At 43.9% G+C, this 26,086-nt stretch overlaps 1 protein-coding gene across 1 annotated transcript in view; it reads left to right on the top strand.

The window, feature by feature from the left end:
• LOC310949396 (transcription factor SOX-6-like) overlaps positions 1-22,857 on the top strand; it is a 105,925-nt gene extending 83,068 nt beyond the window's left edge. The window contains 9 exon segments of the mRNA XM_083916848.1: positions 5,632-5,781; positions 7,596-7,773; positions 9,536-9,747; positions 16,747-16,855; positions 17,934-18,104; positions 20,163-20,376; positions 22,195-22,223; positions 22,226-22,334; positions 22,336-22,857. Of these exon segments, the coding sequence (XP_083772974.1) occupies positions 5,632-5,781; positions 7,596-7,773; positions 9,536-9,747; positions 16,747-16,855; positions 17,934-18,104; positions 20,163-20,376; positions 22,195-22,223; positions 22,226-22,334; positions 22,336-22,540 (1,377 nt within the window). The 3' untranslated portion in view covers positions 22,541-22,857.
• Positions 22,858-26,086: the final 3,229 nt, after the last annotated feature.

Here is a 26,086-nt window from a genome sequence, read left to right as displayed (position 1 = left end):
CCTAAAGGCGGTTTGGAATTTCACAACACGACCCGGTTACCCCTCCTGCTGTATCAGTGAAAAGAACAAAAGCCCTCAAAATCTTTTTCACTGGCAAACAACATTGCTTCATCACGTCAGTCATTACCGTAGCGTGGCTTTTGGATGTTACAAGAATCCTTATCTCAGTTTATTCAATTTGCATTGTGGTTTTTCGCTTATCGAGGGTCTCATTAGCCGCTATTGACTTAGCGAAGCGCCGTGGTGCGCTGAGGGGATCTGAGCCGCTCCTGTCTTTGAAATGATCAAAGGAAGTCTCTTACCTCTTACACGAGTGAGAGGTAAGAGGATGAATGATGTCGGAGATGCACACTCATTCACAGTTTAAACACTGCCTCAGATTTGGAGAATGAGGAGCACAGAGGAACCTAAATGAAAGAGGAAGCTTCTCATCATGGCTGGAATCGAGTAGGAGACTGGGAGAAGGAGGAAGACAGACAGCACGGGGAAGTGTTCATGAGAGAGAGAGAAAAAAAGGGTGATTATCTGTGGAATTTTTGTGAGATGGAGGCGCTGGCTTCCAGCACATGTTTGGACATTGTTTTGACAACAATGCCTACGCCAAAAGCAATCATGATGAGATTGATGAGCTGTGCTTCTTTAGTTATGTGTCTTCATGTCGTAAAAATTGCCAGTAGCACTCTTTGTGCTGTGCTACAGCAGCGATAAATAGTGCAGAATCGAGATGAGGATGGATACAATCAAAACACCTGCATAGTGCACTGCAATACAGCCTTGCAATTAAGGTTTACTTTGTTACGCTCATATGGTTCCGCTGCTTGAAGTGGATCAAAGTCTGAATCTCTACATGCCTGTATAGACATGTATCATGTATGGGTTGCATCTTTTTGGAGCTGCTTGTTTGTGTGGCAGAGAGCTTTACACGGTTTCCCCCTGAATATTTGTCAGTAATTGAGCCATTTGCCCGTACTTTTCCCAACTGTGTTTCCCAGCCTTACAGAAATTTGGTTTGATTTATAACCATACAGTGCACATACTGTATGATGATCCATTAATAGGCCTATCCTGATGAAGCTCATCTCATGATCAGTTTAGTCACTGTACAGTAGTCTAAACAATAGCCTCCCAAATGACAGAAAAGGCCTTTGCTGTAGGGTGTTTCTTCAGATGTTAGTAGAGGTCTTTATTTCCGCTCAGGTGGTCCGAAATTCTGCAGGAAACCCTGAACCAACGTGATTCTGATATGGGATGTACTCCCAAACATCCTGCACTATCTTAAAGCCCTGTGGCCTTCATGAAGCCATTGTGGGTACACTGTAGTGCCACCGCGTCTCTCTCTCTTTCTCAACTCTGGCTCTGCTTTCTCCATGGGCTCTGCTTTTTTGGAGGTGAGGGACAACGGCGTCATGATGATCTCACAATAATGTGCTGTGTTTTTAATTCAGAGTATTGTATTAACATACTTCTTCGAACTTCTTGTGTCTTTAGTCATCACTTATTTATCACGTATGAGAGCTGTCTCCGGCCTTGACCCTTTGACTCTGTGCTCTTTGTATTTGTCATGTTGTATACAATATATAATGTGCATCATAGGATGGGGCATGGTGTCATTTATGTAGTCGCATGCATTAATGTGTCATTAATCACTGGTCGTAAACAATACAATGTGTGTTTTGTTCTTTGCTGCTTGTTGAGCAAACGACTGTGCCTTTTGGTGAGTCAGTCAGTTGGGATTTAAACAACTGTAAAAACACTGGTTATCTTATGTCTTGACATGGCAGTCCAGTGTGCACACTTGAGATCTTGTCTGTTTTTTAGTGTCTTTTAGTTATTAGTCTCAGTTACGCTACACTTCACAAAACCCCAGTGTGTGAAACTGCATTAGCCTATAAAAAGCCATTGTAAATACACAATTACACCATGTTAGTTCTACGTTAGCAATCTCCTCTGCTACATACTACACATCAGTTGGTATCAAACCATTTTAATGGCACATTTGTGCTCAGCACAGGATGGACAGATGTCGTAGCCAGACTAATCCAGATGTTTCATAGCTCTTCCCCCGTAGCAAGCCTTCAGACAGCTGGCTGGCACTGAGGGTCAAGCTGGCATAGGCTGGCATACATAAAAAACATATTCTCAGGCCTGCAAAAGCTACAAGAAGTTTATCTCAAAATCATTGGAGAAGACGGTAGAGGTTGAAGCAAGATCAATAATCATTTCCTTTGTTTTATGCTTCGATCAAAAAAACTTACCAAATCTAATGTTTGGCAAAAGCTGCCGTTGTGCTTGGCCCATCATGACCTGACATAAAAGTTTTGATAGCACAATGTCGTGCTATGAGCGTGGGAACTTGATCGGGCCAATTGTTTCCAGGGCCTCGGTGTAGAACCCTTCACAAACAGTGGATTCCTGCTGAAGAAAGGCCCCCTTTGTCATAGCTAATGCGAGTGAAATACAGTTGCTTAGCAGAAATTCTTGGCGAAATCATAAGACATCTCTTGCTGTCTTTGTTCTGCCTATTTCTGTTTCTGTGTGTGAGGCATGGAGACGACGGTGAGGAGCAAACTTCTGTGCCCCAGAGTCATGCTTCCTGCCCCTGATGCCATCACACAGTGATTATGCCAGAATGGCTTTCTTTGTCTTCGGATGAGGACAATGATTGGAAGGCAATCAATTTTGTTTGTCTCGACATAAAAAGACTTGCATCAGTTCCGAAAAAGAGGACTGGAAGGAAGATAATGGTTGTCTTTGTGCAGCCTGCATTTCTGTGTATCTCTTTCACTTCCTTAGATGCAGCTAACCCTCCAAGCGCAATATTTAGCCTCCGTCCTCTGTGTGGGCCAACTCAGTGGCAGTCGATCCATTTCACCCTCCTCCTCCACCTCATCCCCCCGCAAACCTGCTGAAAAAGACAAAACCTCATTTGTTTTGTGTACTCCTCAGATCGATAGCCGCTCGGCACTAAAAGAGGCCAGCTAAAGGGATCCTCCACTCAGTCCTAATGGGACAGCTCGGTCTGAGCATAGAGGACTCTCTTGGCAGGCTACAACACTGGAGTCCCGACAGTGCTGCTACCCAGACCCAGACCACAACAACATTACCTCCTTCTCTCTGCTTTCTTAGGGATTATGACAAAGTAGACCATTAAAAAAACCTGCTGATGATCAGGACGGCCAGAAATGACTTGGATTTGGAATCTAGTCAAATTAGCACTAACGTCCAGAGGCCAGTCAGATAGTCTGGACAGCTGCGGCGTGGTTTGAGGCCCTCTTTGTCAATTTGTAATTTAGGAAATTGCGGCATTGTCCTCCCTTGGGGGTTGACTGAATGGCGGGAGCTCTGGTTGGGGTTGTTTACGCAGCACATTGGCCTCCCCAGCCACCAATCAATCTCAGAGTGTCTTTAAGAAACAGAGAAGAAAAAAAAAGGTACATGCTCTTATTCTCCGCCTTTTGTTTGCTCAACAGTTCCCTCGCCTTGTTTGGAAACGCTGACAAAATCGCTGCTAAAAGCACAATACCAGCGGGTGTGTTTGCACACAATAATCTGTGAGTGTGTGCGCACGAGTGTGAGATGCTAACTGTGTGTTTTACCTCAACGACTCGTGTGTCTGCCCGGGCCCCTGCTCCCCTCAGAGCTGTAAGAATATCAGGCATCACCAGAAGTAACTCTGCGGTCAGCTTGATTGACGTGAGAGGCCTCACCACCATCCATTCAAGGCACATTCTTACGGGGATCTCATATCGCCAGGGGTTGGCCCGAGCGCTCCTGGTGCCTTCCAAGGAAAATAAGCGGCATGACATCAGGGCTTTGTTTCAACGGCGAGGCCCCTTCTGTTTGTGTTTAATATCGCTCCGAGAGAAGTGGAAAGAGGGCCAGCCAACTTCTCTGGCCCCAACCGCTGAGCCTGGCGCTTCGGCGGTAAAGCGACGGTGGTCTTGTGTGTCTGCAAGCGCAACACTCTCTATCCCTCTCTCTCTCTCTCTACTGAGCACTCTTTGCTTTTGGATCTCCCGTCCCAGGAGGCTTTGCAGTTTTGACTACAGGGAAATCAGATCTCACAACACTGGAGGCCGTTTGGGCTGAGGGGGCAGAGAGTAAAAACAGAGAGAGACAGAGATGGAGGTGGTGGAGAAGAATGATTTTGGAACAAACGTGAGAGACATAGGAAAAAGGGAGAGAGAGAGTCAAGAGGAGATCAAAAGAGAGGACAAAGGAAAGACAGAAATGTAGAACAAGGGGGAGAGTATAGATGAGGTGAGAGTAATGAAATGAGAGGAAAGCAGGAAAGAAAGAAAAGAGGGGAGGGAGTCTAAGTGAAGGCCAGCCACGTCTGGGTGGTTTTCCTGAGGACAGGCTCTTTGATACTCCAGCACTCACACTCCAATGCATTTAGACAGGGGTTGACAGTGGTTTCGGGCAGCGGTTTGTCTGGCGAGCTAGCTTTGATTTAGAAGACCCCGGACTGTGGGCTGAGTATTGACTCTTTGATTTTTGTTGGATGGAAAATCAGCACCGTTTTTTTTTTGTTTTTTTACAACATTTAATATTTTCGTCCAACCATGAAAGCAGATGGCTTATACTTTCCAAATCATTTTTTTTTTAAAAGGTTTCTATTATTTTTTTTCAATTGACTCATGACCAAGAGGTAATTGCAGTATGACTACACCTACTTAAAAATGATTGTCCACTGTTTTTCTTTTGGATTAAAGTTAGTGAGCAAACTTGATTGTCTGAACCGTTAATGCGAGGACTAACCATGTGTGACAAGATTAGTCTCAAGTGTTTTGGGGGGGGGGGGGGGGCTTATTATTACCATCCACGATAACAGCACTGCTTTGAAAGCCAATACATTAAGAAGGTTAAACAGCCTATGGCTTGTTTTTTATCGTGGTTCACATTGTTTTTTGAAAAATAAAGAAAAAACAGCATTTTATTGTTTGCAACAATGAACTAGGCAATGTCTAAAAAGCTCATTTCCATATTTATTACGATATATATCCAATTTCATACACAGTCAATATTAAACGTAATGACGATTTAAGTGAAGCATCGAAAGTCTCTTTTCCTATTGTCTGGATTTATTTCTAGATGCAAATGGATTTACAAGCAGCTCCCAGTATCTGTTGAAATAATTATTGTCAGAGATGGATTACAGATCATTTATTCATAATAAAGATGTTTTTCTGGATACTTGCCCCCTCAAACAAATCTTCCATTTGTGTGGAACACTCAGCGTAGGTGTGTGTGTGTGTGTGTGTGTGTGTGTGTGTGTGTGTGTGTGTGTGTGTGTGTGTGTGCGTGTGTGTGTGTGTGTGTGTGTGTGTGTGTGTGTGTGTGTGTGTGTCCACATGTACATTTGTTTCCATGTGAGTTTCGTGGCTGTATGGACACACAGAAGATGCGGGCAGTACCAGGGGGAGAATACAGCAACAAAAACACACACACACACACACGCACACACACACACACACACACACACACACACACACACACAGACCATGATCAAGGATGTAGGGGGGGACTGAAGAAGAGAGAAAAGAGAATGAAAGAGGAAAGCCACTGACTAGCTGCTGGCGAGCAATGTTAATAGTCTGTCGGTTTTGCTGGTTTCTTCCCTTTTTGCAGCAGCTGTATGCCGCCCAGCTGGCAAGCATGCAGATCTCACCAGGAGCCAAGATGGCTCCCCTCCCGCAGGCTCCCAACTCCTCCGGTCCCCTTTCCCCCTCCGCCCTGAAAAGTGAGAAGCGATCATCCAGTCCTGTTGCTCACATTAAGGTGAGTCCATTGTTGCAAATGTTGTAAAATGGTTTATGTGGAGTGGCAGCGTTGTGTAAATGATTCAACAGGATTTGTTGAGCCAGGTGGACACAGTTGGGATTGATAATTTAGGAGATGGACCAAGAAGCTGTAGGCAAAGACAAGAGTACAATGTTGACTATATCCAAGAAACAAGTAAGTGAGAATTAAATGAATGTATAAGTACATATGAGGAGTGTCTCTATGGTGCAACGTTCCCAACAACATAAGTCAAAGGAAAGGGTGAGTTCAGAATATATATGAAAGGAAAACACTCAGGAATAATAATGATGATGATCAGTTTAAGTAAAAGTGAGGGGCTGGAAATTTGGCAGTTGTTGAAACAACAAACTGCTCATGGCCCTGTACTCTTCAGCGACAATTAGAAACAGCTTATTGAAAAGTCACACACTGATACGCGCACAGACACACGCAGGCTCACAAACTGACACTGGCGCTGGCTGCTGTTTGGCAGCAGCCCAGGCCTCTTCACTGGAGAGAGCGTACGCCTCATCTTTACTCGACGACGAGGCTGTAATGGAAGCCATGTGTGTGTGTGGGGCACAGCTGCAACCGGCTTCACAATAGACCGGCGTCAGAGCTCACCGCACTCAAACAGTAGTGCTGTGCCCTCCAAACTCCCCACCCTCCACTCACCCCCACACACGCTCAGACCACCCCCCTGTTCGGCATGCCACCCGCAGCCATCCCTCCCCCTGCTGAGCCCCGTCCTTAACTCCTTTCCTTCTCAGCACTTCCCTCAGCTGAAGCTCAGCTCCAAATTAGATCCACGCTCATTAGGCGTCTACTGCCAACACAAGAGCCGCAGTCAGGCCGCGTTGACGTGCGTTACACCACTTTTCCTTTTCCAGGGGATTCCTTATGTGGATCAATGTGGTCGTGGACCTTTGATTAGAAATAGAGGGATTTCACAAAGGTGCCATTGTTTGGACGACATTGGTACACTGCAACTTTCTTTCCCTGTCAGGTTCGCAGAGGTTAGCAGTGGAATTCATTTATTGGAGGGTAAAACTGTGATAGGGATGACTGATCAGTCAGGGGGAGCATCACTTAAGTACTGAGAGCACTTAAAAGGAATACTTTGGACTAATAGGAAAATCAGTGGCAGTGGTCAGCTTAAATTGAGTGAATTTCACTTCCAACAGCCGAAACAAACAAAATGTTGCTTTATACACTATATACAGTCCAAAGTTCTGTCCTCAAAATAACATTAACATGAATCCAACATATTACTAGCAAAGATAAATCGTGCTATTCTTGAAAAAACACACACAACCCAACACAACATTGGTGAAAAGCTAACTGGCCTTTAAGGTAGCCACTAAGGTAGCCATCTACAGACACAGCTAAGTGTAAGTTCACTGTGTCTTTCACATGTATATTTAAAGTTAAAACACATATCTTAAATATATGAACATGTAAATTATTATTATTATTATTTCTATAGCTTAATATTGTATGCACCATGAAAGACTACAGGCTTGAGGCCGTCCTACACATATTTACGTATATGCAACTCAATTTTACCCTGCTTTGTCTCTCTTTCAGGGCTCATTGGCCTAAAAAACGTTGAAGAACCTGCTCTAGCGTATTTACAATAGCAATTTTGGTGAACTAATGATTGCTTGGAACATGCAGATTTTTTTGTACGATAGTCCTACGAACCTGAAAATGAGAACATGTTGCTGGTTAATATGACTTCCAGGCACATTCTGATAAAAAATCCTGAGAAAAAAAAAATTAAACACTGGTGCGTCCGTTTCTACTAACAGGAGGAAGGATCCACACAGCCATTGAACCTCTCAGCCAGACCCAAGACAGCCGAGCCTCTTCGCCCCCCGTCGTCCCCGTCACAGAGTCTGCTCTCCGGAAACAAGACCAGCCCCACAGGCATGGGCAAGGGCCGCATCCCAAGCCCCATCGCCAACATGGGCAGGAACAGCTCTCTGGGTAAGTAAAAAAAAACATACATGGACTTTTAAACCAGTGTTTCCTTTACCACTGGGTAGACAGGATGGGCCACCTAGCATCGCAGTGCTGCTATTCTGCCTAAAATAAATACATTAGAATAAGTTTTACTGACATATTCAATAAGAATCACGCGGTCTAAATGCTACTCCACTATGCCAAGAAGGCAAATCTGAGGGGAAACACTGACACACTCCACGCGTACACGCTGTATCGCACACAAACAAACACTTTCATACACCACCGTATTGTCCACATCTGTACCTCACATCCCTCCAGAGCAAACACGTCCTCGCTCCAGTGTAAAACTGTCTTCCCCTCAACCGGAAAAACAAAGACATTACCCACCCAAACACCACCCTCCTTCACGCCACACACAGACAAACCAAGCAATGTCGCATGCGCCTGATAGACTGCAGACACCTCAACCCGACGCGGAGACCTGTGTGTGTATTTGTGCGTGTGTGTTTTTTGTTTTACAGGAGTCCAAAGCCCTGTATTTAGCCCCAATGAAAACCCCAGCAGCGGAAGCAGTGAAACCCAGCACACGTTATTTGGTTTTTAAGAGCTTCCTCACATCATTGTCTGCCCGCGCTAGACCTTTTATGCCCCTACCTCTGCTATCTGTTATTAAGGCCAATCTAAACCCTCTCATTATATCCCCCCAGAAAACAATTTCACCAGCTCCTCTGGAGTGGCTTTGAGGACGCAACGCTTGTGTTCCCTGCAAAGTTATTTTTTGCCCATTTTAACGGCCACCCAAGCATACAGTGCTTCCTACTTGTCTGCTAATTAAACGAGGAGGGCGATGGAAACTTTGCACGCTTTTATTTATTTATTTTTTTTACTCCATTCTTCAAATGTGCATCGGTTTCAAAACGTGTGAAGCACATAAACAAGGAGGAGGAGGTTTTGTGTTTAGACACAAGTGGACCGGAAAGCAACTTAAGCATCATTTGACTCCAATAAGTTTGGAAAAAGCCCAATTTTTATACACTTGCTATAAATAGTATGTCATTAGAAATTGTATGCAGTCACTCTGAGTGTTCGGCTCTCACTTGCACTGTTTTCTACGCTTGATTGTGTTGATTAAGTAACATGAAAACACACACATGCAGCAAACGGGGTGGCTCAGCAGTATCTGACTAAAACCCTCTGGTTTGTTTAAACAGACAAAGAATATTTGCAAATCCAGAAAAAGACCTGGAGCATAAAACAATTGTTCAAATGTTAAACTACTGTATTGTGCAACGGTGCTATGTAGAAATCTTCTGACTCAAGAACCATTCTGTGGTGCATATTTTGTAAAAGCTGCATTAGGATTTATAAGAAACCGAGAGATAAAGTCCTACGTTAACATAGAAAGTTAAAATGATTTTTGTCATCGCACATGATATTTCTTTACATGTGGGTTTGTCTTTCATCGTCTCACTAGTTTGAAGTGGCTCTGTTGGGTACAAGTGATGTCAAAAACATTTACACATTGTAAATCAGAACTCTTGAATGAGAATCTGATGAGAGGTTTTGGGCCTGTTGCTCATTTTTCCAGGCTATCGTCCATCAAATCTGATCGAATTAAAAGATCGGCTACGTTTTTGAGTCAAGAAATAACACTATGAATGTTTTTTTTTCCTAATTTAAAGGAAGTCATTAATATTTGATGATGTAAAAGTGGTTTGTTAAAGGAAGACACAAATGAAACCTCTTGTATTGAAACCACACCTATCCCGTCCTCCCCTTCCAGACATCCTGTCCAGTCTCAACTCCACAGCGCTGTTTGGGGACCAGGACGCGGTGATGAAGGCCATCCAAGAGGCCAGGAGCATGAGGGAGCAGATCCAGAGGGAGCAGCTCCACCACCACCAGCAGCAGCAGCAGCAGCAGCAGCCGGGGCACCACAGCCTGGAGGCCAAACTGTCCGCCCTCAGCAGCATGACCCTCAACAACGGCAACAAGGTTAGAGGGACAGACAGATCACATGTGACTACATGAGAAGATTCCCAGACACCCTTCACTGATAAGGTCTATAAGAATCACATGCTGCAAATGCAGTTTTCAAAGGCATTTTCTGTCATGTGAAGAAAGAATTCTGCACGCACACACAAAAATGCAAAGACACACATACTGTCCATGTGACACATACCAACAGGCAGCGGGGGAAAGCGTCATTTACATGTGTTGTGTACTTTTTTGAGGTTCACTTTATGCAACTTTGTTTCTTCACTCCACTATTTGTCGAGTGTAGTTACTTTTTACTTTGCAGATTAGGATTTTGCATAAACAACAAACAATGAGCCTTTGAAAAGGGATGCATGTAAGGGATTAAAGCACTCGACGGTGTATTAAAGATGTTAACCACCTGGAACAGATAAAACTGAAAATGCTGTTAAGATATTAATAATTATGTATTACTCTAAAAGGATCTATTTTGGATAATCGGTATATTTACTTTTAATACTAACAGTAAGTACGTGCTGCTGATAATAATTCTGTATTTTTAATACTACTTGCAACACTAATCGCCTCGATTCAACCAACATATTTTGACAATTATCAAAATATTATTTAATAAATACAAATTGACAGTGAATACATACAGCATTATATAATTGCAAAAGCTTTTCAGCTCTGTTGTATTACATAACCATAAGAATAATACATTCAAAAAGCCTTTTAATGTTTCAAATATCGTAATAACGTTTAATACCACCCCCCTCTTGGTCCCATATACTTTCTACATATTTTTAACTGGAGGTAAACTTTTGACTTGGAGTTGTATCACTACTTCTCCTCTAGTGAAAACATATGAACACATCTTCTAAAACTGCCAACAGAAGGGAAGAGGATCTCTTGTATTAATCCCTCTTCAGCATTCAGATCCACATATTATTGTCTCATCTCTCCTTCGCGCACACACACACACACACACACACACACACACACACACACACACACACACACACACACACACACACACACACACACACGCGCGCGCCTCTGTCGATCTCCAACTCCTCGCTCCTGTGTCTTAGTTTCTCCATTGGCCGAGTGTTCAAGGTCTCTGCTCAGCTTGTGCACGAGTCTGACGAATATTCATGGATAATATTTGGTGTTGTTTGGCTCGGCTGCTGCAGCTCTTGAGGACTTCTCTTTTCCCCTCTCATCTCCACGGCCACCCAGAAGCCTACAGCTTTGAAGAGGCAGCAGCTGGGCCAATGACAAGTGATGGTTTTGGCGTGTGTGTGCGTGTGTGTGTGTGTGTGTGTGAGCGTATGTGTGTGTCTGTTTGTGTGCCTGTCTTGAGTGAGTGGGTGTTTTTTGGGAGAAGAGATGGTGTTAACATTAATGTGTGTGTGTGTGTGTGTGTGTGTGTGTGTGTGTGTGTGTGTGTGTGTGTGTGTGTGTGTGTGTGTGTGTGTGTGTGTGTGTGTGTGTGTGTGTGTGTGTGTGTGTGTGTAATGGAGTCCAGCCTCTCCACTTGCCCTGGAGGGGGGATCCCGGCCTCAGGGTTTTAGCCCAATTAAAGGGCCTTTCTCTGGGATTGGACCTCCCCCCTCCGCGCTCACCTCTTCCCCCGCTCACCCCTTCCCCTTGGGCTGAAGGAGACAGGGCCTTTGTACCAGGCTCTCATATCCAGAGGGACATCCATATTCCAAAACATCTTCAATCAGTCTGATCAGCCAATCACAGAATCCGGGGATGTGACACTGAGTAAAATAGGGGAACATGATTAGACCGGCTCTCCTGCGCAATTTATCCCATGCTGCTCGCAAGGATGAGGAGAAGGAGGAGAGTAACTCATGAATATTTTAGGGGTGGAGACTTTGAACCCACCAACCCCAAGTAGGTCATGATTGGTGCACTCCAAGGATGGGCTGTTTTGAAATTTTTTGGACTTGTTTGCCTCGCATCTTCAGGAGGAAAACATCCAAAATCTGGCAAAATATATCCCAACCGCACTAATCCTCAGTCCCAAGTCGATTTCTTTTTTATAAGTCATTATGCCAGTAAACACTGAGAAGCTCATAAACATAAATTATACAACAGGATATACTAATAAATTGTTTATTAAGATTTCATTTGAGTTGTCTGCCGCAGGTCTGGGAAATATTCCACAAATGCTCCCGAATAAGTTTGCAAAAACTCTGAAATGAACACAGATTAAGGTGAGTGTATTGCAGAGAGAGAGCCCCGTGTGCTTCTCAAGTGCTATATTTTCCAACTTTATAAGAACAAAACCAAAGCAATGCAGTAATTTGGTTTATAGCTCCATGCCTCCTAATAAAAATCTCATTTGGAAAGTCTCAAAGTAATTGTTTCCGGTTCGAGGACGACAGCAGGCCTTGGTGTTTGTTGTCAGTTTGTTATTCGTTACCTAACAACAGCTGCTCAAAGACTCTTTCTTTTAGATTTAAATACATATTTTTTCTTCTTTGGGACGGAGACGTTTTCTTTTTTGTGTGTTTTTCTTTTTCTAAAGCACTCAAAGGCTTTGCTCTGTCTTAAACAATTCATGGATGGAACTTGCTGGATGCTGAGAGTGTGACTCAGCCGCTCCACCGCGGGAGACAAGCTCTTTTTCTTTACCTTGGATTTGTGTGTTGTTTTCTGTTCGTCGAACAAATTTGTTACTCAAAATCTCCGCTTAGACACTTTGAAGCGCCGGCCAAGCCTTTTTGTTTTATGACATTGTACTAACGCAGCATATAAGGCTTCTTTGGAGGGAATAGGACATGTGCTCTCAACGGTATCTCAGTGTAATATTGAATGTTGAGCTATTTATTGCCTGTGCTGATTCGACTCACAGGGAGTCGTCGCGCTGACGTCTGAGCGTGTGTGTTTGTGTTTATTTCGCTTTCTGTTTGTGTATTTTAGTCCCACAGCATTAATTTCAAGCATAGACGACATAGACATTTCCCTCAGAGCTGAAAGTGATCCCTTTTGTGTGCGTTTGTGTGTGTGTGTGTGTGTGTATGTGTGTGTCCTGGCTCTGCACTGGCCTTGGCCATGTTAATGTCATTATAGCTGGTGTACAGACGAGAGGCCTGGCCAGTTAGTGGCATTGTTGAGTATCACCTTACGCTTACGTTGCTTCCAGCTGGCCCGCGGCTGCCAAAGCTCACTGAAATAGCCACTGTGTATAACTGTGTGTGTGTGTGTGTGTGTGTGTGTGTGTGTGTGTGAAAACCTTTTTTTCATCTAAACAGCCACAAAAGACTCCCTAAACCCACTCAAAGAAAAACACCAAGTTTGAGAGACTGGCACATTACTCCTGTTAGGGATGAAAACGCCAAAATCAGTGCGTCCCTTCTTGGTCGTTCACTGCGGCTCTAATTCATTTGAGTATAAAGTGAGAACATGTAGAAGTCTGTACGGTAAGTTATCTTAAATGTTTGACAGCTCTGCAGAGGCTCTTAATAAAGTTTACATGAAATACGATAGAAAAATAACACACCGCTTTGAAACACGAGGGACTAGTTTTCCTGTTTCCATAGAAGGTGAACACAGCGGGTGATGGCAGACGGAGTACAGGTAAATCTACAGACCCCAGAGAAGAAGGAACACAAACAGTTTTTCCTCTGTTTTCTCACTTTGCGTGATTCTGCTAACAATCACTCAACAGCGAACGTGAAATGACGTGGACACGTAGATGTTTTTAGTGTCTGTGCTCACATCATTTAACGAGTTATGGTGACCGAAGGGCTGACCGGCAGAAACCATGCTCTGTAGTCAAGGCTGCCAGCGGACCCCTCGGCAGCTTTACAAAAGTGGTTGAAATCTGTAAAAAAGAAAAAAAAAAAACCTTCACTAGATAAAAAGAAAGGAATTCATGAAAACGAATGGACCCGATTCATCACTTAAACTACATTGTCCCTACCACACAAATGTTTGCACTTGAATTGAATCATAGCTCGCCACAAATGATCCAACGGCGCTCCTCTGTTGTGTCTTGAACATGCACATTTCTTACATGATCTAATCTCAACTTTTTGCACAGTCTTGAAATTTACCAGATCTCCAAATCCCTGGCTCTTTAATTGAATGAGGCCCATTTTAGCCTACCCCGTTGCACAAAGTCGGTGGGAATGCTTTCAGTTGCTGTTGGTAGAGCGGAGTGAGTCTGGAGGAAGGCGACGAGGGAGGAAACGGTTGTATAGAAGTTTATATTGGCTCTGCTGGTGAGTTTGGTCTTTGTAGGAAGTGAGCCTGTTAAACCGACAGCTCAAACGGTTCCAAGTCTTGATTAAAGGTCACCGTAATGTTGCTGCATTTGAAGCCTGAATGATATGCATTATAATAACGTATACTACAAAGCTAAGTCTGGCACCTGCAAATAGACTGTTGAGTGTCTACTTCTTTGGGTTGGAGCCTCAAGGGGTGGAGGGGTGGAGGGCTGGAGGTGGTGGTGGCGGTGTTAAGGGCTATGAATAGGAGGCATGGTGAAAAGGAGAAGGATCGGAGGGAGGGGGGGGGGGCACAGAACAGGGCTGACTGACTGACAGCTCTATCGGCCCACAGAGAAGTCTGAAGAAGGAAAGAAAGCAAGAGAGATGAAGAAAATAGGAAGGGAGAGGGAACGCCGGGAGGAGGTTGCCAAACTTGATTGGTCCGGGAGGAGACAGTAAACGGTTGCGGGTCAGCTGGAGGCAGGCCGTGTTGGCGGTGGGCGAAGTTGTAACTGTGGTAATGAGCTCAATACGGTGTGGATGAAAAAAGGAAAAAAAAAGAAAACAGTGATGTTTGGAGCATTACCCTGGCAACGTCGGAGAGACGCAAACGCCAAGAAGAGGAGAGACCAGGCGAAACAAAAAAGAGTCGGGTGTCTCTTAAATGTAGAAACATACATTCAGCAACAACATCGGGCTGTGGAGCGGTGGAAGCGAGAGAGTGTTAAAACACACAGAAGTGAATGTTTCGCTCCCCTCTCCCGCTGTTTTTTGTTATTTAACTTGGTATTTTTAATTAGTCGTCAGTCTCAATCTCCTGCTCGCTTTAATTATTTCCCGTCCCTGCACATGTCCTTCGCTTAGTTTAATTAATTTAGTCCTTGATTCGTCGACGTGTCTGCTTTGAAGTCAAGTGCTACTCTTTTCGCTCCAATTCAGACCTGTGTTAAATAGCAATGCAAGATCAAGTACGTGATGGGTGTTTGTTTTTTTGTTTTTTTTTGTTTACCGTGTGCGACCATTCGGATACACATACAGCATGAAAAGTGTGCGTCTTCTTCGTCACTGTGATTGCCTGAACATCAGGACTGTGATTGCCTGAACATCAGGACTCCAAAACTTCTGTCAGTGACTGTTTTCAACCAGATAATCCCTCCCTCCCCGATGAAGAAAAGCATTTAGAGGACCGCGATCCAATGGAGTACACAATACAAATGGAGTCTCATGAAAGAGAAAATAAAATTTAAAAAAAAAAGTCTATAATGCAGCTCCAAGAGGCAGCGGTCCAGTATCAAACCAGCAGGCGCACGAGCCAAACCTATTTCAATCTCGACTAAACAAAGCAAAGACAGCTCCTTATTGCATTTGCCACAAGAGCTTTCAAGTAGACCAAATGTAGACCAACCGCAAATTTTGACCCAGGTCTGCTGTTAATCTGTGTTTTGGATCCGTGTACCTCTATTGATGCTGTCCTAGTCCTTTTTCCAACTCTACTTGTGCATTCGTTTTCCATCCTCCCATACACCAGGAACATTTGAACGTCTCTAACTACTTAGGATGTTTCGAAGTTGTGCGTCTGACGGTTCTGCAGAGCAAAGCATCTTAAATTCATCTATGCTAACGTTTGAATGTTTTGAGCACCAAGTTTAAACTTCCAGAAGTCTGAAAGACTCGTCATCATGAGCAGTGGCCGCTTTCACTCGTCTATTGTTCAGCACTACAAGCTTAAAAAGTACTCCTCAGTGGCCTCAAGCCCTTATTCTTGTCTCTGGTCTACTTTTCCACTTCTTCTTTTCCTCTGCTCTCTCTATCTCCCTCTGTCGCTCCCTCTTTCTCTCTTTTCTTTAGTCCTTTGTTAGGCGGTTGCTTCCTGCGGTGAGCATGGCACTGCCCAGGCACATGTTCTGTGGTGGGCCTGATTACAGCCCTGCCGTAGTGCTGACATTGGCCCGCGCCGACTCTTCATCTATAAACACATACACACATGCACACACACACACGCACGCACACACACACACACATATACACGTTGGCCCCTAAGTTCCACCAACTCTGCCAGCGGCTACCGCGGCATGACTTCACCCGGCAACCATCCCTTGCGTCAAACAAAATGCCTCTGTCACCAGAAAGAGGAGGAGAGCCGGCCCGAGAGGGAGAGGGAGAGGGAGGGAGGGGGGAGGGAAGGCAGGGTAGAAGAGAAGAGAGGAGAGGAGGAGTGTAGATGTGCGGTAGCTGTGCGGAGGGCTCTATGTTTTCCACCACAATTTGGGAGCGTGGTGGGGTAATTTTAGCTGGAAGGCCCCAAAGAAGGCTGCTTGTAGAAGTTACTTGTCTCAGAAGTGGAGTGGCAGGCAAAAGGCAGAATCAGAGAGAACGTATTGATGATGGAAGTGTGGGGAAGACACTGTTGATAAGCACGTCCCTGAACTTGTTTGGTAGCTTATCACATAACCAAACATCATGACTCATTGCCCATCATGGCTGTTGAAAAAAAAAAAAGTTGTGAAGTGAGTAAACTGCCCATTTTGGGGGCCTGCGCCTCCCTCGGTGCCAACTCAACCCTGCAATTAGTTTTATTGTCAATACCATCACAGTCATCCCTTGTGACCCAATTTAAAATATACCAGGCAGGCACAGGGACGTCATCCAGACCTTAAATAATAAGAACAGAATTGCAATTGAAAACTTATAAGAATTCAGTTTTTGGCAGCTTGCATCGTGTTTTCTCGCAACACATGTATTCGCAGCTTGCTGTAAATAACATTTATATTTTTTTGGCCTGTTGCAGGAGCGGCTGCATTATGAGACGCTGAGCCAGCACCTGGGGAAGCTCGGGGAGGATGCTGGGAAGATGGTCCATCGAGTCATTGACCTGACAAGACCAGAAGATCTGGATGGTAAGCACCTTTGCTGCTCCGTGCTGGGTTTTGTTTTTGTTTTTTTGCCTAGTTCTTCGTTTACCCTTTTTCTAGCAGATTTCTTTTGCTCTGTTAAAAGTATTTTCTACTTTTCTGACTTCTCATTTTGGTTGCTTATAACCTTGGTGATTCAGAAATATATGCAGATGCACAAAAGACATGAGAGAAAGGAAGGCTACAGGGGTGTAAAAATGGAAGGGGTTGCCGGAGCGCTGAGAAGCAGAAGCAGTCACATCCTGTTCAGACTAAATTGATACCAGTGACCCTTAACTCCGTGGGCCCCTCATAGAAGAGGCCCTACTTCTGGTGGCCTGCCATCTCAGAAATCCACAATAAAGGAGAAAGCATCTGTCAGAAATCCAGAGCATGCAGGTATTCAGAAGATACAAATATTATTGTGTTCCTCAAGGAAGCTACGGCGAAGGACACCCTCAACAGCTAAACATTGTTCAGTGTCAACAATTCACGCTCTTGAACAATTTTTTTCACTGTTATTCTTCCTGCAATAACACGACAAGAGGCTGAGTTCTCTTGAGTCTTTGTAACACAAGATCCCATCAGGTACAAGTATGCAAACAAAAGCAGGCGAGGACAGGCGACAAAGTCTCTTGTGGTTAATGTTCTGTGAGGTTTACTGAAAATGAATGATAACAAGACTTGTTACTGTTGCATAAAATACTTTCTCCGAGCCTAGTTTAAGGACACTGACTCGGTGCTAAAGTCTTTTTTCTCCCAACCCACCTGTTACTCATAAAGCACCACTGTTTACAGCCAACGAGGAGTTGAGGAGCGCTCATTGTGGTTTAGTGTAGAATCAGAGGGACTAAACACAACAGCACAGGCACTGAGATGCAAGCAGGCGGAGGCAAGACCCCCATCAGACTTTTGTTAGACTTTTGTTAAACATCCTCTCCCGAGGATCAGGGGCTGAAGACACTAACAGGAAGGGCTTATCCATATCAGCGCAATATCCTGCCTTTCAAGCGTGAAAGTATGAGAGATAAATGTGTCAATGACGGGATATATAAAGAGTGTTGTTCCTTTTTATGTCACGTAGGAAATAATATCACGGAGGCGCGAGTGTTCAGGGAGGCGCGGGGCAGAGGCAACGCAGAGCCCCACATCAAGAGGCCCATGAACGCCTTCATGGTGTGGGCCAAAGACGAGAGGAGGAAGATCCTGCAGACTTTCCCCGACATGCACAACTCCAACATCAGCAAGATCCTAGGTGAGATATTACAGATTGATCTTTGACAGGAGAGAGAGCTTTGAGTACAAAACATCCTACAACTCCTACAAGTTCCAGTCATTCTCTAAATGCTGCCTTTGGAGGACTGGACTGTCCTCATTTTTAGCTCCTTTTGAGAATATTTGTCGGCATGGTGAATTATTTTTCCTTTTCAGCTTCTCACAAAATATAGATTTGTAAATAAATATTAGGAAATTGTTGAAAAAAAGACTTATTTGTAGTAAACTGGAGAGGCCGATCATTAGCACTTTATTTGCTTGCGCTCGCCGTTTTCCTCCAAACTTTCTGTTACTGGAAGCATTTTCAGAGCCATGTACCAGCAAACTCAGTGCCTATCGGATACGTTGGGGCATAAAATCTGGGTGAAAATCAATTTAAACCAATCTTTTAAAAGGAGAAGGCTAAAGAATACTTAACCCTCAAAATGATCATCGCGTCACGTGGCCCCCTATTACTTCAATTCTTTCCTCTTCGCGCACTGTGAAGGCATGTGTGAAATAAAATGTCTTCAAGGTAGAGCTTTTTGAGGGCGAAGAATTCCTTTAGGAAATCTGCGGATTCCTCACAAAAAAACACAGACGCACGGACACACAAGTCATCGACACACAAATATTCGTGGCTACAAAAGTGGTTTTCGCCTCCTTCAACTATCCTGTTCAAAAGCACAGCGCGGTCGACGCTTAACGGTCCTCAAACCTGTACATCGTTCTTCACAGCAGCCTCTCCGCCCGTTAGGGCTGCTCCGCCTCAATATTCTACGGTTCACGGGGTCTTTCACCAGCAGCCCTGCAGACTATAAGAAGGACTAGTGTTCTTTTAAACCTGGAACACTTTCGCACAGAGCTCCACTGTCTCAGCCTGACTAGTGTGATGGATGCATTCAGTTATAAAGCAGCCGTGTTGATACTAACCTCCTCAACACAGATAGCCATTCACGCGGTGCTGAGCGTAACGGTTGTTCGTGAAAATGTACTGAAGACCTCCACTGTCCGATGCGGCGCTCTCGTGGGCTTGAGGGTCGCCGAATGTAACATTAACTAATTGCTTTTTCCTAGGTGAGTCTGTATTCCTGAGGTGAACCTTTGAATAGGCTCTGATAAAAGGTGTTTCACGAATGCTTCCTGCATTTAGATGGTGTGCAAAGTTTTCACTGATTTAAACCAGATATGTATTTCCTTTTTCTAACAAATTGTCGTAGTGAAATTACTTAAAGAAGAATGTGTTTCCCGGTAATTTATCAAGCGTCTGCGGAAAGAAAAAGGTGAATTTAAAGTGCACAATTGTGTATGTGTATATAACTGCATGTGTACAATGCATGCCTCTCCGATGTAATAACACAGCTGGGCTTTGGGGAGTGGGTGGCAGGCTTGAGAAAGAAAAAAAACCCTCCTCTCCTGTTTCCTGTGTCACAAAAGTACAAGAGCAGTTTGTGAGAAACCTTGATAAACAGAGAAGTGAGGCGCAGTGTGTATAATCAGTTGTCAGAGAGCACTGCAGATGTGCCGCGTTCCTGCGTAAATGGCCCTGTCCACTTGTTCAGAAGGTCCTCTCACAGAGGGAAAGTACACAATGTATCATTCATCTTGAGCCAAAAGGGAGCAGAGTGTATTCCTCTCCTGAGTTTAAACAGTCTCCTTTGGTTAAAGAGTCGATGGTGTCTGTTCATATGACAATATCAACCTTAAGAAACCACCAAAAATGCTGACGTCTTTATATATATATATTTTTTTATTTTTGCTGACGTCTTCGTGTATGAACCGAGGCTCTGTGGCTCGTTTGTGTGATTGATTTCATGTGCAGCTGAAGAGACAGTGTGTTAGTATTGTCCGATCACCGACTCAGTGCTCATTACATCTTTTTCACCGCAAACTCTGTACTCAACCGTCGTCGATGAAACAGTTTAGAAAAGCACGTCAAAACCTTTTATCGTCACTGCCTAAAGTCTGTGATGCATACGCATATGTTTGATGACAACGCGAGGTCAATGGAAAACTGAAAAAATAAACAAAACTAAAAAAACACGATGATTTTCCCCAGGCTCTCGCTGGAAATCCATGACCAACCAGGAGAAGCAGCCGTACTACGAGGAGCAGGCGCGTCTGAGCAAGATCCATTTGGAGAAGTACCCCAACTACAAGTACAAGCCGCGGCCCAAGAGAACCTGCATCATCGACGGCAAGAAGCTGCGCATCGGAGAGTACAAGCAGATGATGCGGTCGCGACGTCAGGAGATGAGGCAGTTCTTTGTGGGGTGAGTCCCGCCGACGGCAGATATGGTGTCCCTGAACATCACAGTTAGCTTTCTGTTTAAGTGGTTTGAAACAAAGCTGCAGTGAAATCTGAATTTTTTCAATGGAATTCTGTATGTGACAGCGACATTTTCTTATTTCAGTATGCAATGGAAAATTCCACAGAAACAGCAACATTTCTTCCTCCATCGCTGCGTTACGTTCACGTTAGAAGGATTTCTGCACATCTCTTAAGAGGCGCCATTATGCATTGACAGCCACAAGCCTTGGATCACACACAGGCTTTGTGTCTGTCTGCTTAAGAACACTTTGACTCATTTACTGTTGCACCTGTGATCTCTCAGTTCAGCTGGCTCTTTAATCCTGCTCGCCACCTTGGCCTGAATATCTCTATTTTAGCGAGAAGAATTAGTCAGATCCACATGTAATGAATTGAGGGGGCATTTCAATCATTTTAATAACGTTCTTCGCACTCTATACAAGCTCCTTTTTAATGTCACAGTATTCATTTTTCAAATATTCTGCATTCGCTAGAGATTTGCGGGGTGACCATGAGGGTTTATGGACCATTTGAGGCTTCTTCTTGAAAACCTCCGAGTTGTATCTGCAAAACCCCTTTAAGCATTCACCGAAGAGCATTTGAGTTTTTTAGATTATAGTCAGCGCACAGAGGGGAAAAACAGTGGCATTGTCTTAATAGGAACCAGCCATGGATGTGTTTAAAGCCATCACAGTGGCCTGTGCTTGAGATGGATTTACCAGAGGCCACGGCTTTGAATAGGAGCGATTTTTAATAGCTTGTCATTTATTAAATTAGGACAATGCCGGGCGCTTGCGGGCAGTGAAATTGGACACAGACAGACATAGCGGAATATGAAATGTAAGCAGATGTTTGAGAGGGAACGAGAGCGAGGCAGACGTCACGGGCTGAATGCCACATTTACTGTGTGTGGTCAAGTAAATGCAAAAAAAAACGCTTATGATTCTCAAGGCCTGCTCTTTCAATCACGGCTAAATCAAAAAGCTACAGGGAGCCAGTACGCAGCCAGTTGTCTGGCACGTTTCGTACGGCTAAATCAGTGTTGTTTAATGTGAAAATGAGTCTGTCAGAGCTCACGGCGGTAATTGTTTCAGGAGACAGAGGGGGGAAAACTGTTAGGTGAGAAAAGTGACAGCAATTTTCCTGCTTTATGTGGCTCATTTGAGGAGCCAGAGGGCCCGTTTGAGTGATGTGCGTTTACCCTCATTCCATCTATATCTTAACAGGTTATTTAACCGACGCTGCTGTGAGCTGGCAGGAGCGCTCCGTGTTAAGACATGCCCAACCAGATGAGAAGCGTTGCTGTTTAACTTAAGTGGCCTTTAGAATTAATGTTTTGTTCAAAACAGTTTGTTCAAAGGAGATCATAATGAATCGGTGTCTGACCAAACACTGATCCATCCGCCCCGCAGAGTAACCAGCTTACATGTTAACTGTTGCTAGGATGACATTCATGAAGAGTGTTACGCAGCCTTACTTTGTTTTGACATTCCCAGAGCCACAGCTCTACTTTATTTCTAGTTGTGACTAAACTGTAAGGTTGAGATGTTAAATATCATTCCTCCTAAACATCAGCACGTTAGCGTTGCGATTGCGAGCTTCCATGTTAGCCTGCTGACATTAGCATCTATCTCAAAACACAGCTGTGTAGCCCCACAGTCTGGTTTAGTTTTATTTGTACTCATTTCTTTACCTTGATATTTATTTATTCCATTTTTTCTTATGTATATCAAAGTTGTTTATTGTGTATTAAGAAACCTCTGTCTTTGTTTTTCGTCAGGCCTCAGCCGCAGATGCCTCTCGGCAACAGCCAGGCGTAGTAGGAGTTTACCCCGGCGCCATAACCATGGCAACGACAGCCACACCATCCCCACACCTGACCTCAGACTGCTCCAGCAACTCAGCCAGCCCCGACCCACCATCCAGTCATTCAGAGCACGTATGGGATAAAGTCCGAGCCTGGCGGCGGAGGCAGCAACGGCGGTGTGGTGGTCAGAGCCTTGGACCTGCCAAGCGACCCCACCAACGGAGACGACGACATGGACATGTACGAGGACTTTGAGGACGAGCCCAAGTCAGACTATAGCAGCGACCATGAGACAAGGGAGGCCGTCAGTGCCAACTGAGCGTGCTCAGGGTGTCGGTGTAAAAGCGAGAGAGAGAGAAGAAAACACTCCTGTTATACTCAGAGATACTTTTTAAAAAACAGTTTATTATAGAGACCTTCATGCAAACTTTCAGGACATGTCGCGTCGTGCACCGAGCATGCCCAGACAGGATTTACACTCAGAGGACATGCTCGGAAAGCTCTTTGACAGCATCTCGATGGATTCGAAGGAGAGGGCCGATGGGAAAACATGCGACCGGAGAAAACAACCTGGACAGACACTCAGACATCCACCTGACAATGAACTTCAGTTTCCAACACTTTGACAATCTAACAGGAGAGAAAGAGAGAGAGAGAGAGAAGAGAGAGAGAAGAGAGAGACAGAGAGAGAGAGAGAATGGGACTACAAGGACAAACGAGCGACGAACACATTGCTGTGTGGTTTGTAAGAGCATGCATGGATTTTGAAGCATCAGGAATTGGTCTTCAACAGCTATTGGTCTTAAATGTTAAGGAGTGATTTAGTTTTTATCATTATGTATTGACTTTTTTCGTGTTTTTGTTTCTTTTTTTTGTTCTATAGACTTTTTTCCTGACAGGTCGCTGCCTGTACAAACTCTGGACTGTCGAACTTGAAATTTGAAAAAGTTTTAATATAAATCCTAGCTATTGTAATCTTATAGTCTTACTTTTGTTTCTTACGGATACAGTGCATCTACATCTTGTTTTTCTGACAAACTGCTTACATTACTGTTAGTTGTTTTTTTTTTTATATCCCAGCTCAGGTATGATGTGCCAGCTTGTGAATGTGTTTTTTTTTTTTGTTTCGTTTGTTTTCATACAAAAGAGTGGTAGGACTTTTCAGACTGTCAATGACATAAAGGGAGTAGATTCCTTATATCACATTATTATTATTATTATTTTATTATTATTATATGATTTATTATTTAGTAAGTACGTAAGTAAGTAAGTACCCAGGCATTGTACAGATTTACTTCAAATGTGCCAAACCTACATTCACATTCACTCGGGATGTTGTAGTCTTAACTTCCAATGCTGCAAAAAAGTCTTACACAATCAGCTTTTTCTATCTGATGACATGAGTTCCTACTTGGTAACTGCTGGCTCCCCTCCTGACCCAATCACGGGCAGAGCTCAGGGAGGATGTGTATTCATCACGCTTGCTCAGTCACACACACACACACACACACACACACACACACACCCACACACACACACACTCACGCACTTCGATCTTTGGCAACCCCTCCTGCTTTGAGATGTACTGTCGTAAGAAGAGTCATTTCTTCAATTCCACTGCATTGTGCTTTCACGAACCACATTGCCCATAGTTCCTTGAGGCCAAACACTTAGCTCGTTATGCTGTAAGTGCAGTACGATGTAAACAAACGCCGGCATTTGGCATTTGAGTCCCTGTCCCTTCCAAACTGGCCAAAACATTTTTTTAGGCTTCATTTCTGCTGAGACACTTTAAGAGTTCAGGAGTCTTAAAAGTGCACTGCAATAGATCTGTTCATTCAGAGAGGGCGTGGATGGCCCCCAGATTACCCTACTGTAGGATAAAAGTTTCTAATATTCTGGATCCCTTCACTGTATTTTCAATTGCGTTTTGAATCGGTACGAAAATGTACAAAATGTTACTATTTTTTATTATTGATATTTGTAAATGTCTTCTCAGCGTCGCGTGGGAAAGAGACACCAAACTTTTGTTTAAGAAATAATTTATCTAGTTACAAGAAAATGGGTTTAAGAGGTCCGTTATTTCAAGAAAAGGGTACCTTTTTTCTACGTCGCATGTATATTTTGAAGACGAGTAAGTTATTAAGAGAAGAATGGAGGGAAGAGAAAAAAGGTGCAACCAGCGTCTCAGTCAAACACCAGCCGGAGCGAAGTTTTTCCACAGTCTGAGCCGAGGTGTTCCTCTTTCGTCTCGGTGCGGCCCTGTGGTCAGCACCGCGCCGGGTGTGCGCGCCTCTTTCCCTCTATTTTACTCAAACGTCACATTCTTTCTCTGAAGACACACTTATTTTTTCTTTGTCTCTTTTCACCACGCTGCATTTTTTGAACATTTTCAACACCTGTGACCTCGGGTGGTTTCTTCGGGCGCTCTGTTTAGCTGTCAGCTGTTTCACACGTCTTCATGACTCCATATTTCTGACCGTGTCTGGCAGTTTTTGTTACTTGCTTCACAAGCTGGGACTGAACATTGGTTTTTGCTTGCATCACAGTAAAAAGAGAAAAAAAAAGAAATCCTCATGCATAGACATTTCTGTTATTGTCATACGCATCCTAAGCACTGGATATAAATTCTATGTTGTCTTTTTTTTTTTTTTAGTATTGACTAATGTGAAGTTGTTGTTTGATTTTCAACATGATAAATTAGAAACAGTCAAAAGTCACATGTTTGGACTCGATAGGAAGCTGCGTACATGCCGGGCACCAGTAAACCGCCATTTCTTTAGAAGCCTTTTCGTTTATTAAAGCACGTTTTATTGCCGCAGCTCTAGTGCCGCCTGAAGGGGTCACATCACCTCTGATCTCTTTGAAAACCTCATGCTCTTGTCAGTCGTGACCTGCAGAAGCAGAACATACGTTTCCTGGTCTCATACAATTTTTTTTGTGATGAGTATTGTATTTGAAATTCAATTGTGCGTTTTAACATTTCATTGTATTTATTAGCCAGCTTTGGCTCTAAAAAGTGTCAGTACAACTTGGTGAGAAAGACAATCAAAAAAATAAATAAATAAATGAAAAGTAAAGACTTGAGATTTCCCTTACAAATCTGTCTCTTCGTCATTGTGTTTCTTCAGCGGGTTTTTTTTTGGGGGGGGGGGGTGGGTGAGACGTGCATGTTTTGAGGTGTTCCTTTGCAGAAAAGCTACCTAAGTTATAGGTAGCACCGCATACATTTTTATTTCCATTACTCGAAATGGTGCTCTTACTTTCCAGGCATCTAATAATTTCCAACACAAGGGTTTCTGTTTCCAAAGTTGAGCTATTCCATTTGGTCTTTATATTTTTGGTGGCCCATTACAGTAAATGTGGCCTATTGTTCCACTGTGTATGTGTGTGTGTGTGTGTGTGTGTGTGTGTGTGTGTGTGTGTGTGTGTGTGTGTGTGTGTGTGTGTGTGTGTGTGTGTGTGTGTGTGTGAGGTAACGCCACACATTCTGACTGTGCTGTGGTGTATACGCCACGGCGCCGCTGCTCACTGCAGCCAATCCCAGCATTTGAGAGAGAGAGAAACAGAGGCCTCAGCCATATGCAGCCACATCATAAATCTAATTGTAATTCCCAAATCAACTGTAGCGTCACCCTGCGAGGGCGCCGGCAACTTTGTCACACACTCCTTTGTGCTCAATTGTGTGTGCGTGTGTGTGTGTGTGTGTGCGCGCTATAGCTTTAAGTTGGGAGGGGGGTTTGAAATCATACTTGTGCCGCTGCCATGCTAATCTCATTAAATAAGTCATCATAATTTACATTTCCTTTTTTCCTCTCTGCAGGATGAACGTTGAACTGTTTGCAAGTTGACAGATTGTTCCTGC

Source organism: Echiichthys vipera, assembly GCF_963691815.1.
Source record: "Echiichthys vipera genome assembly, chromosome: 7".
NCBI lineage: Eukaryota > Metazoa > Chordata > Actinopteri > Perciformes > Trachinidae > Echiichthys > Echiichthys vipera.
Note: the sequence above shows the minus strand (reverse complement) of the source record. Positions and strands in the feature narration are given on the sequence as shown.